The sequence below is a fragment of the Rhopilema esculentum genome, chromosome 10 (assembly GCF_057945365.1).
Source record: "Rhopilema esculentum isolate cy_ngs chromosome 10, ASM5794536v1, whole genome shotgun sequence".
Classification (NCBI taxonomy): domain Eukaryota; kingdom Metazoa; phylum Cnidaria; class Scyphozoa; order Rhizostomeae; family Rhizostomatidae; genus Rhopilema; species Rhopilema esculentum.
This window is the reverse complement of record NC_142824.1, coordinates 11,339,931-11,358,876: the sequence shown is the minus strand read 5'-3', so window position 1 is coordinate 11,358,876 and position 18,946 is coordinate 11,339,931. Positions and strand designations below refer to the sequence as shown.

Below are 18,946 nucleotides of genomic sequence, written 5' to 3'. Positions count from 1 at the left end.
CAGTGGCGTCGCTACCTACTGCAAAGTGGGAGGGTAATGGGCGTCGGCAGTGAGACCACGCCTCTTTTGCCTTGTTTCAGTGCTTTGTACCAGGTTAATTTTCCTTAGGAAATATGTTCTACCCCTACCTAGCGCTTTTTAATCAATTTCTAGAAGGAACATGTAGACTAAATTTTGGCAAGAGTGGGAAGTAATGGGGAGGGGGTAATTGCCACTGGCCATGCTAACTACATTATGACTATTTGGTCTTCTCGACTCAGGGGCGGATCCAGAGCAAGTTTAAAGGAGGGGCAATTGGTAGTTGGGGTGCTGAAAAAGTTTCAGAAATTGGTGACGGGTGTACGCTGTTTACAACAATTTCAGACCCTAACTACTGACAGAAGGTTCTCCATTCACTTTGTAAAATTTGTTGTATACTTTGAGGTTATCCTTGAGGCCAACCTGTAAGTTTCAGAATCTTTTTCACCTGATTTTCGTTCTTCAAAAGAGTCGCACATTTTCCAAAAAGAGGGGCGGCAGACTTGCTTCAACTCGATGAGGGAGGGACAACTGCCCCTTGTTGCCCCCCTTAAATTTGCCACTGTCTGGACTAAAGCTAAGTCTCTTTCCTATATTTTCAACCATAAACTTTCCCCAGTACTTTCAAGTCTTCTATACCTTTTTGGCACAAGTTAGCATTCCCTGTGCTTGGATTTTAATCTTATGATAATTTGTTACCTTGTGGCCAGGTAGCCTTATCCAAATCCTCTAAAATTTCAGATCTTAAGAACAGAAAAGTATCATCCGGCAAAGTGGCTGAGTTTCTAACAGCGCAGAAAATATCATTGATATAGACCAAGAATAGGAGAGGCCCGAGACAACGGCCTTGTGGAACTATCAATCATTAGAGAATTATCAGAAGGAAAGACCCAGTCCTCTTGATAAAGATGCGGTGCAGGCCAAATATAGGGACTTAAGTAAGAAAAGCCTTGTGCCAGACACGATGAAAGATTTTAAAGATGTCAAGAGAGATCACTAAGTTCTCACGAAAGGGCCCCAAAGATCTCAAGAGCAGAAGACCAAACCCAAGCTTTATAGGCTGGAAAATCGCCGTTAGATCTCACTCGATGAAAAATATACTTGGTGATGTTCTCCATTGAAATGATTGCGATTGAAAAATAGCTCGAAACCCTATTTTAGAAATAGGAAAATTTGGGCTAGTTCCCAGAAAGGTTAAAATTTATCAAAAGAGAAGGAAAGCTAGAATATCTTGACAAAGTTATTGATGCTGCAATTCTCAACCTCCTTGCGATGCCTTGATATATCGGGCAGCGTGCCTAGAAATCTTCATTTCATTAAAAGGTGTTCTTGTTTTAAATGATTACGACGTCACGAAAGAAATTAAATTCAAAGATTTTGCTTGTGACCTTGTCGTTTTTGACAATTTGTAGATATCTGAAGAATGGCTTTGATAGCAGGCAAAACGTTTGTTCAACTCCCTTCCTTCCCACATTATCACTCATTATCATGACGACGCTCGCTTGCTTTATTTTTCTACCATGGAGGTATTTCATTCACTTATATATTGATATGCTGGCAGTACAAATCAATATACAATATACATACTGTTGTTGTCGTAAAAAAAGTTACCTCCCCCGTTAAAACCGTAGCCATATTTTTTCAAAACTTTTTAGCTGGTTCCAAAGAAAGAATTATTTTTAATTGCCTTGTTGCTACGAATTAGCGCCGTTATCATTCATAAATTGAATATAGATTCCAAATGTGATGTCTTGGTCCCGACCTGTAACGCCTTTTGGAAATCACAATATCTTAGATGAAAAGTCTAGACAGTGTTTATGACGGTCAAAAACCTCATTATCATGAAGTTTCAATCGAAGTGAGATTTTTTTCTTGTTTGATTTTTATCAAATAAAAAACCCGACCTGAAGATACGATACAACTACCCCAAATCCAAAAGGTACCTATATACCCTGCCAAGTGACGTGTGCTTTCCTAGGTACAATCATTGCCAAAAGTACTTGGATCACCCAGCAATTTTCATTGCGTTTTTGTAATCCGAATACTCCTATTTCCGCACCCCTTCCCCCCTAAACAATATTGATAATTAAGAAAAAATATCATAGAAGTCGCAAAAAAGCGTTCTTCACAGAAATGCATACCGCCTCAGAAGGGACACTTCAGTGGCGGACAGATGAAGATACTACACTGGCCTTCTACTTGGCTGGCCTTCCTCTTGGATGGCCTCATGTCGAATGCCATCATCAGATTGTCGAATTCGATATTTCAAGAATCGAACGTGTTCTATTCCATTCAACAAATCGAAAGGCTAATGAGGCCCGGGTTATACGCCGTGCTTCTCATGTGCCGAACCAAATCGCTGAATTAAGTACATGAAAAGCTCGACGTTTAACTTAGTTAAGCTCGACAAAATTGATTAAGTACGGCAGAACGGTTGGCCCGACTGCTCTTGCCGTGCCGAACGGCAGAAGCAAGATAGCCATCGTGCTTTTCATGTGCCGAACCTAATGCATAATTAGTTTTCAATAATTTTGAAAGTTAAAACGAGGCTAGGCATGCGCGGATGACATAGGGAAGAAGGCGTCAACGTTAACTTTCCCAAACCAATGCCTTTTCGAATCAATGTGTGAAAGTTTAGCAGCTTCAGTTGCGATCATGGCATCAAATTAACGACCTTTACCTCGCCTACGATGCTACGTCGCCCGAATTTCCATGTTCTCTATTGCCATGTCTCAGTCTGTTTACAATCATTTTAAAGAAAACTTGGAATTAACGCAGCCAAAGTTCATCCAAAAATAACGAAACAGAATTATTCATTGCTGAATTCTCACGTAGTCTTTCCTTTGGTGAAGCGCAACTCGTTCAAAAGTGCAAAGTATGTTCCAATAACAGCACGGTGTTTTAGCCATTCTTTTGTCCATTTTGTTTCAGTTTTTCAGCTCGGTTTCATATCTAAAAATCCAACTACATACAGAATCTTTTAAAACTAAATACAATTTATACTTAGAATAATACAAATGACGAAATAAAAAAAGATGAAAATGATAAACAATTAGACTTAAACAAAGTTAATATAACAGAATTGGGAGATAAATCGAGGAGAAAGCACCCCCTATGATACTTCCAATTTAGATTTTGTCATCTTTTCAAAGCCAGTGCTATAACTATGGCAGCTTCAGCAACCTGCTTTTTCATTTTGTATACAAATTTGAGGTGTTTGAATGTTATTTATTCGACAAAATCTGGTCATGTAAAAGGGACATTCAGTTCAACAAATCTGAAGCAAAACTAGATTCGACATAATCGAATTCGACAAAATCTGACCGTGTAAGGACGGCTTTAGAATGTTAGTCTAATTAGATAAATACTATCTCAACACGTATTTTATCTTGAAGAATTTGGTGTAACCTTTGCTTCTTTTATGATGATGTGATTATAAATCTCTTCCCTTTTTCTCTTCGTTCACTGATAAAATGATAAATATATACTGCAAGACGACTTTTGACGCAGGCAAGTCTTAAATGATATATACATAGCTTGGTGGTCGAAATTTTTTTGGAACTGATAACTAATAAATGGTCGATATTTTTGTTATCTGCAAATTAGTTTTTCGCTCAAAGTTCTTTTATTTCTTGCCAGAGCAAATTGAATTTAACTACGTAACTGGAATTCTTTAGATCGAATGTTACCAAATAAATGAAATGAAAGTCTATAAAAGTTAATAATTTTACAGTGGTCTTACATTGTTCCGCATTTTGGATTGAAGGTTGAAGAAAGAAATCAAAAAAGCGATTCATTCAGATTTCAGTTTTATATGTTACAAAGGTGCCCACGATTTCGGAACATGATGAGGGTTTGGGGTTGATTTCTCTTCGAAGGTCAGCAATGTTCTCTTTTAGCATAAAAAACCTCTGACTGGGTGCCGGCCTAAATATTTCTTGAAAGTTATTTAAGTCATGTTTTGATAATCATATTAAAATTCTATTAGTTTTTACTTGCTTGCGAACTGGATTATCATATTTATTTATCATTTTCATCAGTTTGTCAGTTCATTTTTTAATCATTTTGATTGTTCAATTGTTTCAATTAAGTGTGCAGTTGGAAATTCAATTTCAATATTTTCTGTTTATACCAACACAGTAAATAACTATATGGAACTCTTTCTGCCATTTTCTTTCTTACTGTCTACTAAAAATACCCAACTCTGGAGGTTACTTTTCGGTGTCAGATCAAGTTAGGGGATATACTAGCCAAGGAGGAGAGTGGTGATGGTCTGTGACGCAGGCTAGGAATATAGGTGCTATTTCCAATTGTTACCTCCCCAATTTCTGCTACTGCTTTTCTGCATCTATGATGCTTGTGATTTCCTTCTGATTCTTGTCTAAAATGCCACAGAAGCTTGGCATTCTATTAACTAATTTAGAATTTAAAAAGGATTACTCTGTTACACATAATGCTGTTACGCTAACAACATTGCAATCCTATTCAGATACATAGCTTTACTTTCAGGTCACATTTAAATCCTTTTATAATGTTTAGAGCAAAAGTAGCAGAGGTAGGTCCATGGTCTTTCATAACATTAGGGACTTTCTCCAAGAGGCGGATACAGAGCAAACTTGAAGGAGGGGCAGTTGGTAGTGGGGGCGCTGAAAAATATTCAAAAATTGATGACCAGAGTACGCTGTAAACATAAATTTCAGATCCATTTTCCGAATAAACAACAAAACTTTGAGGTAATCCTTGAAGCAAATTAACCTATCGGTTTCAGAATCTTTTTCACCTGATTCTCATTATTCAAAAGGGGCGCACAATTTCCAAAATTGGGCGCCAGACTTGCTTCAACTGGTCGAGGGAGGGGCAACTGCCCCTAGTTGCCCCCCCTTAAATCCGCCACTGCTTTCTCCTATGATGAGAGTGGGCTGTTTGAATCTACAGACAAAATGCCTGGAGAATGGGTTAGGGAGTTCTATCCCCTTGTAAGCAAGTTTTCAATTCCTGCTTATGTATAATTCCATATTTTTGTGAGAGACCCTTTGTTTTCTCCATAGCAAGAATCAGGGGTTGGGGTCATTGAAGCCCTGACGCCAGCTCTATCACCTCACAAATATCTTGCTGAATAAGAAGAGCAGCCTCTTTTATAAGCAGCCTCTTTTAAAGCATAATTTTAGAGATCCGCATATCTTTCAGTTCTCTATCCCTCTATGCAACGGCGTATCATGCATGCTCTCATTGGGCGGGGCTCAATGAAGCAGGATCTTTCATAGGTATTAATAGGGTTGTATATTTTATAAGATTATTTGAGGACTACAAGTCCCTCTGACGCGAAGCCCCTTCTCCAAATAAACTTTAAACAGTTTTATCTGGAATATCCAAGACAGCATGGATTGATTTTGTGTACTCCAGCCAATGGTGATAACGTTCCTGATAATTGTTAGAGATAATGCCTCTTCTCATCCGCTATGGCGGCAAGTACAAAAAAACTTAATCCCCTTAAGTTTCTGTGAGGATTTTATTATGTAAATGTTTCAAACGTGTACCTTCGAACGACTTTTCCTTCCCTTTACCATTTCACGTGATGCATTTTCGAATAATAAATCCCAATCTCAATTAATATAATTTGATACGGAACTCTTCTTGTTTATTTGTTGACAGTCTGAAAAGGCATTCAAGATCAGTCTGACAATAGACGTCGTTTCGTTTCCCATAAGTCGATATTGCGATTTAAGACACCAATTGTCATCAGGAATCGAATAATAATAGCAAATAGGATATCTAGCTAATTTTTGTACTAATGATAATAAGATTTGACTATTTTTTGAAAAGGATTCTAATGGCTGACTCTCTCAAAGGTTTTATTACGTGTGGCTAACTGAAAATAACTCTGCTGACGCAATTTTTGTTAACATGTGTAAATGAAAGAAAAGTTCCTCTAAATAAAATTTTATGCGGCTACGATGCAACTTATAAACTGCTCCACAATTAAATTAGTATAATCTTGTTAAAGGGATGTCAAATCAAACCAAAGCTACTTTCTGACTTGGATTTACATTGCTGGATCCAGAGCATTTTGCCGGTTATGTGATCTTATTTACTCTTTAGGTAAGCTATTGGCTATTCCTGGAAATTGCTTAACAGAACATAATTGGCAACAAATCCTGTTTTTGGACCTGCTCGCTGTCCCTGGACCTTCTTACTGTTTTTGGACCTGCTTGCTCTCCCTGAAACTTCTTACTGTTTTTGGACCTTTTTGCTGTCCCTGGACCGTATTATTGTTTTGGACCTCCTTGCTGTCTCTGGGCCTTCTTATTGTTTTTGGACCTGCTCGCTGTCTCTGGACCTTTTTACTGTTTCTGGACCTGCTTGTTGTCTTTGGACCTTCTTACTGTTTTTGGACCTGCTTGCTGTCTCTGGGCCTTCTTTTTGTTTTGGACCTCCTTGCTGTCTCTGGGTCTTGTTATTGTTTTTGGACCTGCTCGCTGTCTCTGGGCCTTCTTATTGTTTTGGACCTCCTTGCTGTCTCTGGGCCTTCTTATTGTTTTGGGGCCTGCTCGCTGTCCCTGGACCTTTTTACTGTTTCTGGACCTGCTTGCTGTCTATGGGCCTTCTTATTGTTTTTGGACCTGCTCGCTATCTCTGGCCTTCTTATTGTTTTGGACCTCTTGCAGATGCAGCCTGGTTTTTGTTAAAAAACTTCCAATGTTTGGATGAATTTCTTTCATTTTCAATTCTTAGTTACTCAGTTATATTCTTTCTCCCCATCTTTTCTACTATATAAACATTCATATTTTTCATATTACACAAGGGGTATTGTAAGGAGATTCAGTAGATAGCAGAATTAAAAATAACTTTTCTTTCGGCTAAATGGCCATATTCCCACCATCAAAACATGTAACGGCCTAGAGTGTCAATATGTCTTAAACAAATTAATTCTTAGTAGTAGGATTCGGTCAAGAAAAAAGAAAAGCCATATTTACACTTCGGTTTAATCGGTGCTCAAAATAATAATCCAGGATTTATTTCAATACCACAATAAAGGCACGAATATTTAATTTTTGATCTAGAAAGACAGAAGTTTGATAACTTATTTCAAAGGAAGGATGACAGTGCAAGAAAGTTTAGTGGAGATAGTTTCTTTTGTCGAGTGGGTTGTATTTAATTAATTACGTATTAATTAATTACAAATTACGTCAGCTTCGCTTAATACATAAATCTATTATGCACATTCATATTTCCAATAACACTTCCTGAAACGATTTCCTCGAAGAGCTTGCCAGTTTTTGGCTAGTTGTTAGTGCTCCGGGGCAAAAACCCTATGTATCAAAACAACTGGTTCCTAAACCACCCCACAGCAAAAAAGCCCTGATAGCAAGACCGCTTTGAAGGCGCACTCAATGTTGCTTACGATTCGTGGCGTTGGTTTCGTGGTCCTCGCTTCCAAAAGTTCTTTCATGACATTAAATTTGAATTTAAATGAATAGCTAATTTAAAATGTTTATGCAGATTGCCAACGGGCCTTTAAACAGCCTTAGAGATATGTCCAAGATGTTGACATCTCGCAACATACATTTTGGTAGTTATCAAGCCCCTATTGTGAAAGGGGGCAGGTCTCTAACGAGAAAGCTACGCATTCTAAAAGAGCATTGTTACCATTAAGTTGTAAATTATATAGGTATTCGAAACTGATATTTTGCTTCTATGGTAAGACCTCAAGGATTCTATTGTCTATCGCCCTTCCCATTTCACAAACGGGGGTGGTCCGTTTATCAGATCATATCAGCCACATAGCTTTGAGCACTGTCATCGTCACCCTGAAAATGATATTTCCTCCATTTTCAGTTGAAGCAGCAGGGTAGGATGCAAGCCATTCCATTATCTGAAAGAATACTCCTTCTTGTTTTTATCGCTCCGTTTCCATCTGGCTTTATTTATTGGATAATGCAGCAGGGGAGCTAATCTATATTCATGGTCGGTCATGCGTCATGAAATTCCACGAGACATAGATTGTGATTTACATTTGTTTACAAGGACCAACGATCAAGTATAAAAGGAACGATATCCGTGCGCGGCCCTAGAACGGAACGTAGTGTCGATGCAGATCAGATGCTCATGCGACCCAAGAATGTTAATTAAACAAGAGAACATGGACGGAGAAGTTGATAATTCAGATTTTGGAAAGGAAAGGCACATGCGAGGGCAGGCATCACCGCGAAGACGAAAGAACGGTGCATTCGTGAGACCGAATTTCATAGACGTTGTTGGACAGCCAAAGCATAAAATATCGACGGTACAGGATGAAGAAATTAGTGAATTGCAAATAACCAACAAAGAAACTGGTAAAATTGTTGATGACCAGTTTCGACTGTCCGATACATGTTTAAAGGGAACAGAACATATCGTTGATCATACGAACTGTAATCTTGTAAGGGAAAGATCGTTGGACGGATATTCAGAGCAATTAGAAAATATAGAAAATTTGATCCGAGGATTAATTGTGAAAGAGTTGGATGTAAAATCGGACGGAATATGTAATGAGAAAATGGAAAGGAAAATCAGCGATACAAAGAAATGTCAAGAGCTGAGGAAAAAGCGATCGGTTTCGGAAAAAGACATAAAAATAGGAAAAGTTATTGAATGGGATGATGACGATAGAGACCATGTGCTTGTTGAGCTTCCATTAAAAAATACACAATCATTAAAGGAAAAGAACTATGGTAGTGGAAGGAAAACAAGTTTATCCCGGAGTTGCAGCTTACCAGAGACAAAGAAAAGCAGATCAAAGTTCATGAACTTCGTAAGAGGACGGCAGGCTAGCTTGAACAGCCGAGTAAGCACCTCAGATGGGGAAGGTTCTGGACAAAGTATAATAAGTTACGCATCCACGTCGTCATCTTCGCATGGTAAAAGATCGAGGACTAGTTCGCTCCTTTCCCGCTCAGCGAAATGCTCGTCTCCAATGTCTGATAAACGCTCTCGCACTGGCTCACTTATCACCAACCGGACTGGCTGCCCGCAGTATTTTATTCCCGGTGCTAACCGTGGCCGTATATTTATGGAACCGTTAGACTTATTCGACACGCAGACAATTTGTATAAAAGGCATTTCGTTTAGGATAATGAAGGATATGCCAAGGACACATCGAGCTATGTCTATGGTAGGGTGTATGGGCTTTGTGGTGCCCGCACCTAGCAGGTATTTTGAGAGGTAAACAAATTGGAAACCTAATGTAGTCAAATTTAAAAATTGTAAATTGTGAAATCATGTGCATATATTTATGTTATCGTTCGGATGAGTTGTGTCATATTTAGAATGTGTCAGGTAATGCAACTATTAACATTGTGATGACGAAGAGCCAAACCATGCCATCGTTTAAAAAGCACCCCCAGACCCTTGCATTGCAAATGTCAGTTATGTAACCAACGTACACGATAGTAATGAGAGCCTAAAGAAAGCTTAACCAGTTTAAGCTTGCAGTCAAGGTTGGTTAGAAATTTATATAAAGAGACACCTTTTATTAAATGCGACAATTAAAATAATGGATTTACAGTTGCAAGGTTAATGATGGTTGGGATGCAGCAAGGCAGAATTATGCAATTGCAAGCATGAATAGTAACAAGAAATGTTGTATATTAATAAAAAGCCATAAATGTTAAAGCCTTAACCATTTCATGAAGGAACTAGGTTCGTGAACTAGGTTCCTCTTGTTTGCATCCGTTTACATCGTCAACTCCGATGCCATTGTTTAGGCCCTTTACCCAACTCAATGGAGTTTAATTTAGCAGTAGATAGCATTTATATTTGCTTTTCGTCTGCTCTGCTTTGCTACGACACTTCTTGCTTCCAAATGGCAACGCCCCTGTATGTGACCTTTTGGCTTTGGCATTCATCACAAATGTTGAAAAGACCGCATAGCAGTCTCTGTTTACTGTATTTCAAGTTGTTGTGTATAAAGCGAAATCCCAAAGACGCAGAAATTGATATTTGACTTATTTTCTTTGTCAACGTTCCTCGAGGTTTACTGTATACTGTATGTCTGAAACGGAAAAACGGGGGCTGTGCAACTCTTTTTACAGCCTTGTGAAACTTTTTGCTCCCGTGTACTCAAGATACGAACGGGGTTTCAAACTGAGAGCTTTTATATTTTCCAAGAATGTAATGACTAGACTCAGTTAAACAGGTCAACTTTTTAAAATCACGGATAATTCAAAGTTCAAGTAGTTTGTCTTTACCGATGTTAACTTGCAGTGTTGGGCGGTGCTAGTTTTTTGTCCATAGGATAGATAGATAGCTATACGCTCTTTTGTTTATAAGAACAATTTTTTAAGAACGCGAGCCTCAAAACTGGTCAAAAGAACAAGTTAAGAACAAATTAAGAACAAGCTGAGGCTGAGCTTCTGCAAAATGCAATTTTGAACAACGTTTTTGATCAAAATCGAGGATTTTTAGCGATGTGTGGGTGCTTTTTCGGTGAATATTTAAATTTGTCAGCAAATTAAGGCTGTCTCACTCACTTTGTTGTCAAATTAGGCCTGAACACCTCCTTAAAGCGAAAAAGCTAGCAATAGCACTGATTGCACCCTCTTAATTTAAGAACAAATTAAGAACAATCCAGCCTCAGATTTTCGAAAAATTAAGAACAGTCAGCCTGAACTTAAATTTACTCGTTCTTATAAAAAAAGAGTGTATTTGTGCAATTAAATGTCATTGAAATTATTGGACAAAATATTGCTACCGTTGAGAAGAAAATGAAATTTACTCTGCACAAACGTTGTGGATGACAATGATGTTTGTTGAAGGAAAACCCGTAAATTAGCTATGAAAATGTGTCTCTTTGGGTTTCATTCGTCTCAAATAGTTGGGCACCCCTACCCCTCTTCACTCACTCACTCTGTGCGTTGGCTAGAGAAGAATGAACGGTTTTCTGGGGTTTGCCTTCAGCACCTGCTAAATGTCCTCAGAATAATAGAGTACTAAAGTGATGACGTCACAAAGATATATTTTTAGAATTTTTGAATTTAGATCCCATAACCTGAAAGAGCATCATGAAATACCGCTAAATATAAAAATCCAGTCAAATGCGTTACAAATTGGCTGAGATATGGTCACATGTATTTTGGCTCTTTCCCCATCAAACCTCTATATTTTGGTCTCTCTTCATAACTTTATGAACAGAGCGAAAATGACAGTGTTTCGTTAGCAAACTTCAAACTAACGGCAACATCTCAACTGATTTTAAACATATTTGACTAATTTTGCATACGTGGAAGTATTTCATGAAGATCTTTTATGTTATGTGATTCTAAAAATAGGTTTTTGGTGACGTCACACTTGGCCTGTAGCTAACAAGTAGTATTAAGAGGATAAGACTCTGCGGAAAAGTGGAAAACACTAAGCCTGAGGCAATGTTGGTTGACGAGTTCAAGGACTGCGGAGCATTTTACGGGAAGTGTTTTTTGGAGACGGGCAAACATGCTAAAAACCAAGAGCGAGGTGACTTGTATTGTTTTAGTACATTTTGAAAATTATTTTGGGGCTGAGTTCCCTCAAGAACAACAGCTTCGATGCCCCAGGCAGATCTCTTTTTGAGGAGCTAGGAAAGACGAGCTGGCAACTGGTGTGTCTAAGATCCAGAGGGAAGGATTACTTTTATATATTTAGGATAATGATGCTCAGGCTGGGGTACAATCCTTCAAAAAAAATAACTTGTAGCATAGAAATTGACCCAAATAATAATTTACAGCACTGCACAAAAAATTTGCATTTTTCTCATTTTATGAAACTTTTCCGATATTTGAAACTCAAAAAGTAATTCAGAATTTCATGAACCTAAAAAGTAATTGCACGATTGTCTGACCCAAAAGAATATCTTTGAACATTTTACATTTCAATTTATTTTTTACATATTTTTATCCATGTTTTCATGATAGGAATCCTTGAAATGCTGAAGCTTATGCTGAAGGACAACCGACTTAAAAAGAAGTGTGAATTATGTATGAACTACATAAATTATTTGTAGAACACTAAATTTTGAAAATCTAATCAAGCAGGGCTTTCTGGAGCGAGAAAAGATATTTTCAGCAAAACAGTAATGCATAACATTACTACTTTTTTAAACATGTCTGAATGGCAGCCCAATGTTGTTACAGAATAAGTCCTATTTGCTCATTTTCATCAATTCTAGAAAATCTGTTTAAAATTTCTATATCATATTATAACTATAAGGCTATCTTTATCCATTTCTTATTATATCAGAGGTAGGCCAGGAAAGCGTTCGTGTCATCTGCCTTTCTGTCAGGGGCGCATCTTAGTTGGTTTCTCATGGTTGGTAAAATTGTCTGGCGGTAGCATTATCATCTGTTTTAGACAGGTTTTATCTGGATTTTAATGTGACGAATAATAGAATGTATATGGAAGGCATTAAGAATAATATTTTTTTAATTGTTAATAAACTTTCTTTCGTTGGCCTTAAGACCATTCAATAAGTATTACAGAAAATAATAGTCCAATTTTTACACTAAGATTAATTCAATTTCAATAAATAGGAAGTGGTGTATTTTGATAATTAATCATATTTAATTGTATGATTTTGCATAAAACGTATAACTGTATGATTTTGCTTTGTCTGAAGTTACAAGGTTTAATGAGCAAAATGTATAATGTAAAAGGGTAAATTAAAAATGTTATGCCAAACATCATAAAATAATTGTATACAATATTTTGTGAGGTGTCCCCAATGATGTTACGAATTTTGATTAAACAAATATTTTGCACTTTAGCAATCCCATCTTCTCCATTATCAACCATTCCTACAGGCTCGAAGGTAAGTGTTTCGCTGCAGACTCAAATGATAGGCTAGAGATTTACAATTCACACAGAGACGATTCGACAACGACATGATCAGTATTACAATCAATTGTTACATAAGAAAAATAGAAAAAAGTTACCTTTTATTGCACATGCATCTTGATAACTTTTTCAATTTGGATTTTTCCATCTGGATCTCTTTTTCCACATGCATTTGGACCACTCTGGATCGCTTGAAATCAGCAACACGTGATGATTGGAATAGGGAATGAAGTTGTCGAAGAAAGTCACTTGAAGCTTTAGAAAAGCCAAGGCGAGTTGCTTAAGAGACTTCGTAACCTTCAAACGCCATTTGATAACTCGAAGTAACTTGTAACTCATCGTTTGCCATTGCTGTTATAAACGAGGGGCATCTTTTCAGATTCAGTTGTATCATGTAAATAAAACTATGCCTATGCAGTGCACCGAAGAGCGAAGGCTTGACAAACAAAGCCCAATGGGAAATCAAAGAAAATAGGAAGAACAATTAAACTCTTGACTTTGCCTAACTAGAAAAATGTAGCATCATGAAAATGCGACTCTGGGCACAATTCACCAAATCTCAGAGGATGTTGATAACACGTGATTGAAAGTGGGGGGGGGGGGGAGCAAGGCTAGCAAAAATAGGGGGCCAAGGCTTTTTCCCCTTTTACTGCAGCTTTAAACTATTTGTTTCGCAAAAATGTGGGGGAAGGCATGGCCCCTCCGGTGGCGTTCGTGACTAAATAGCTGATTCAACGTGTTGACGGGGTCGGCAATTTCCTGTCATTATCTTGACGAAATGACTAAATGTCGCAAAGAAAATATCAATGAAAATATTTATTACAGTTTAATCAAAAATAACATAATGCCGCGTGCTAGAGGTCACTTATACTACAGGATAGCTGAATGAATTGCTTTGTCAATTTTTTGTTTCGATTTTTATAACCCTGTTTTGAACTGATCAACCTTTCTTTTTTTTTTGCAACTTTTTGGATTTGTTTCTATTGAATAAATTTTCCTGTTTTTTGTGACTTTGGGTCTCATCTTGGGCTCCACAATTTCCGCAGAGAGTGAAAGAAACGATCCCTAAATCGCATTTTGAGGAGTGACCATCCCTAAGACATGGCATATATTGTGTTTAAATGATATTATTTCTTTTAAGCTAAAAATCTTTGAAAATAGCACGGAACGGGGTAAAAGTGTCATACTAAAATACTTTACACCTGACACTCCATAAGGTATGACGTGGAACGAAAATAACGTCATAAAGATGTTCGAAAGTAACGTGAGAGGAAAAATGCCGCGTTTGATTGGTTCATTGTTTTTGGCCAGTAACCTCTCACCTTGTTTAGGAGTCAAGGTGCAGACGAATATGGCCTTGCTTCTAACTCATAAGAAATCCCCTAAGGAAGAAACGTTAACAAAATGAGGTAACTTGCTTTTTTTGTGGGGCAGAGGGTTGAATGCAGGCGTCTCTAGTTTTGCATTGATTTTTCTAATTTAAGAACAGAAAATTATAGCTTTTTTCTTTCACTTGTTCTTTTTTAGGACAATTTTTTTCTGGAAGGAAAAGATTAAGACCTCACGTAGGGCATAAAAACAAATTGACAACGGCTTAACTTCAAATAGTTTCCTAAACGGTTCAATAAGCTTATCCAGCATGGTTTTAGAAGCAATCAGTTTCGAAACAGCATGAAACTTAGGTAATTCAGTTAACAAAAGCTCTGTTTTTTAAAAATCCAAGAGGAAACAAAACTAATGGAGTTGATGCAACTGAAAACGATGCATTTGGCTTTGTTGAAGCAGGCCTCCATAAGCCTGGCTGAGTATCAGAGCCTAGAAAATAGGGGTAAGAAAATCTTAAGGCTAGCCTCCTTGAATAAACCTATAAATCAGAAATGTGTGAATTACTACACGTTTTTTTATAAGAAAGTATTTTATAAGAAAGTTGTGTTTGGTTCTTCAAAAAGTTAAGAAAGTTCTGGGCTGGATCTTTGAAACCTACGAAAGTTGAAAATTCAGATATTCAAAGTTTCAAAGGAAAATTGTGGTGTAAGAGTGAATTATTTCAACAGGACAGTAATGTGCTGAACAGTAAACGACGAATACAGTATGACGTTGAGGGTTTTTGAGAAATATAGCATATTTATAGCATTTCATCTTTTCTATCATTGGGCATGAATAGTAACGTAAAATTTTCCAATTTTTAGTGCTGAAATTAGGAAATAGCTAAGAAAGTCTGAGGGCTGGGCTGAAAAAACTTTTTTATAAAAAAGTAAACGTGTAACCCTGATAATATTATTTAGGTGGTTATTTAGGTGGTACGTTTTGGGTGGGATTGGGGGTGAGATTCGGGTCAGGAAAGGAAACCAACAAGGAAACAGAAATGTTTCCGTATTAGAGGAGATTAAATGAAGTCTTGGACGCAAGACGAAATGGTGCTTCATAAGGCCTTCCTGGTTTTATATAATTATGTGAATTTTAAGCTATCTCAATTTTAGTTCCTTTCATCTATTACACAGTGACGCAGAGAAGGAGGGAGCATTTGTGTTCAGTTTTGAAAAAGATTTCTGCTCTGAGGGTTTAGCCGCTGTGTTGAGCTTTTTGACTTAGTGATGACATAGTAGAGCTATTAATGGAAATGGCGACGAGACTTGATCTGATTGGGCTTCTTGTGGATTTCTTTGTGACCAACGTAATAATTTCTAAGGAAGCTTATACGAGCATGGGATTGAGCTCACAGAATGCTTCCACTTCGACCTGTCTCAAGTCATTATATTTTGATTGTTGCGAATCCGGAATTGTGGGGCTGTGTTTTTATCGGCGTGCATCCTTTAGTTGACAAGGTACATCCTCTTTTAGATGGCACATAGATAGATATAAGCCATTTTTATTAAGGATTCTCATGTCATAGCCCTTCAGGATTTTGCAATGACATTTAGCCCTCCAAAGAGGAAACCATAGTCCGAGAGGTGACGTTTCAAGCTTCTTGGATAATGATGACGGATAGGATAGGATAAGAGTCTTTAAGAGCATGGAAGTGGCACTTTTGAGTGCCTTGCGGAAATTGAGTGAAGTGCCAAAACGAATACGCTAAATCTGATATAGTGTTATTGCGGGTTTAACTTCATTCAAAAACAACGGAAACACTTTCTATGCTGGATGAGCACAGTTAGATGGTACTTTAAAATGTGGTATTTGACAAAGATACCCAAAACGCCACAATAATATTTTGGTAAAATCTAAGGAAAGGGTTAGGGTTTTTAAACCATAACGGAATATGCTGATAAAGAAAATTTTGAACTCGGTTGGCAGAGATTTCCCCTTTATTTTTAACTTTGGTTGATTTTTTGACGTATAGATATTAGATTTTGACATTGACAAGATTTTATTTCGAAGATGTATTTTACAATCTCCTCACGTTATAGCGACAGTTGCTCGCAAAACGAAGGTGTCTGCAAACCTTGGAAGAGCGTTTTCTTCCTGAAAGGGGACTTGATTTTGGGCATTCCTCCTTCACCGGTGCTTGGCAAGTTTGTTACATTTTAAAAGGACCCTTTTTGTACAAAGCTGCTCTTTCATTTCTTTTCATTTGTCTCCTATTCAACCCTGTAATGTTTAATAAATGATCAATTGCGAAGGTATTTGTTTTCTTCTTGTTAGCTTGACCGAGGTTCTGTCAAGATGGTGAGTGCCCAGATATTTCATATGCCCTCCCCCCCTTCCACTTCCTATATGTATCCAAACCCAGAATTAATATGTTTACATAGAACAGGATCTTTTTACTTTACCCCTATATATTCTACCTCTCAATTTTCTAGAAATTACCGCAGAGATTCTAGTTAGAACATCAGACCGAAACGCTTCTTGGTTAAAAAGTAAGCATAGAGTTATGAATCTTAATAAGTAAATGATTGCACTTTTTATAATTCTTTTGAATGAATTGGTAAACTCTGCTTTTTAATAGCAGAGAAAATGCGCATGTTCTTTAGTAACAAGGACGGAGGTGGCTAATTCTTAGAAGACAAGAACGGGGGTCGCTCGTTCACTGACGATTTACAATTTTCGTTTCCACAACAAGGAATAGATGAAGAATTCGAACAACGTTTATAAGAAATATAGATTCGTCAATTTAAATATATATTGATAACTTAATTACGTTATTAAAGAAAGATCTTTTCTCTCAATTCAAAGAACTCGAGAACATATCATAATGTTGTGGTTTCAATGTTAATACTAAAATTCCAAATATTTACCATTAACGACGTCAGCGTTGGCTACATGGCTTTCATCTTCAGCTGTTCGCAATATAAGAAAAGTTGTTTTGATATTTCAATAAACGGTTGAACTTACTCAAAAAAAGTTCACTGTTGTAGCTATACTGGTTAATCGAGTTGTTAAATTCTAGATAGTCCAGAAACCAAAATGTTTGCAGATCACACTGAGTTTGAAAATGTGCACATGTTGTCTCTTAACCCTCTCTGCCATGACTGTGTTTGTTTGTACATGTTTGTGTTACCTTAATACGTTATTTTTGATATTATCATTTCTTTATGTTGGTAAAAAATGTCGGGCCCCCCAATGTCAAAATCCTAACTACCCCCATGGTTCACGCTAAATGCGATAATCAGAGTTACATGTCTATACGATAAAGAGTAAAGATAACGGTAACAGACAGGTTAACGGTTATTTTCATTACCCATTCGCTGTATTTGTTTTCACCAGTTGAAACTGTTATTTCTAGCTCTTAAGCTGAACACAGTTTGTGACAAAAGGTTAGCCACAGTTGATTTTGGGCATTGGGACAATACAGCGTCCTTGAATGCAATTCATATTGATGTTATCTTTCTTAACATTTTTACTGATAACATCTTATATGTTTTCGCAACACCTTCAGGCTTATCAGATGAAGGTCACACAAAAGGCAGTGAAATAGAAATTGATACATTCTATTGGTAATTTTCCTGTGACCAAAGTCAATGGGAATTGTTACGCCTGAAATTCAATGATACAAGTTTCGTCAAAGGCAGATTATGAAAATAAAAGGAAATATAATTAATATTGTAACATGATTTTAAATTGCGTTTATTGTAAATAAAATTACTAAACGTCACTTGAATTCATTCATTCGTTTTGTGAAAAAGACTACGGACAGAAATGTACAGCCAACTTTAAAAGATGTACTAGTTTCGGTCACGTAAAACCAGCAACGTGACGTCATAAAATTATAAACAGCAGCTGAGTGCGAAATGGAAAGAATGTCCCACCTTTAAAAAGAAATACCTTCGAAGCAAAATGTTCAGCCTAAAAACAAGCGATTCAAATTCTAAATTTGTCTATACAGAGGATAGTCTTTGAAAGCCTCAATTTTTCTGACACGAGAAAGAAAAGGTACTGGGAAGGTTCTTCTTATAACTTTCCAGAATAATTGATTCAGTGAGGATGCCAACAAAAAGCACAAGAATTATATTTCCAAAACGATGTCTCGATGTTTTGAGGACTTGTGAAATGGTTGAAATGAGCCAATACTGCTCATACATCGAATGCAAGGAAGATGGCAGGAATTTTATATTTCTGCTTTGCTGAATATTTGCTTTTAAATGACAAATGAATGGGAAATCCACTGGGGAGACAGCTAATGGAAGGTATAACAGGGAAGAATCCTCATCCAGTTGACTCCAAAGAGAACAGCAGTTGTTTGAAACTTAGTAGCACCAAGCGATGTCTTGCTCACATTTTCTGTCAAACCAACGATCAAGAAGTTCGTTTTTTACTCCAGAAGGCTTAAGATCTTGTTTCATCATGGCTTCTTGCTCAATCTTAAATCAAAACAAGGAAAATGGAAGCGGAAAACTATCTCAAGTCCATACAAACAATGACTGATTAAATAAGTTATCTCTAAGTAGCGATTACTTCATTTAGCGCGCTTTTAAACAATTTTTCATAATAGGGGACTAAGCCTGACCTAGAGATCCATGACGTCATCGTCTGCAAAGATGACGAGGAAGAGGCAATTTTCATTCAAGTGATTATAGGGCTTTAGTAGGATATGAAACTCGAATTTAGAATGGCTGGCATGATCTCTTCATCTTGGCTTTTGACAAAA

At 37.2% G+C, this 18,946-nt stretch overlaps 1 protein-coding gene across 2 annotated transcripts in view; it reads right to left on the bottom strand.

The window, feature by feature from the left end:
* Positions 1-15,391: 15,391 nt before the first annotated feature.
* Positions 15,392-18,946, bottom strand: part of LOC135685873 (putative tubulin polyglutamylase ttll-15) — a 29,094-nt gene continuing 25,539 nt past the window's right edge. The window contains exon 17 of one of the 2 annotated variants that reach the window (XR_010516037.2): positions 15,392-18,659. Coding sequence is in view for 1 of the 2 variants with exons in the window: in XM_065201969.2 (XP_065058041.2) it covers positions 18,546-18,659 (114 nt within the window). In the remaining variant the exon portion in view is untranslated. The remainder of the gene's footprint in view (positions 18,660-18,946) is intronic. The other variant, XM_065201969.2, reaches the window with a different exon arrangement.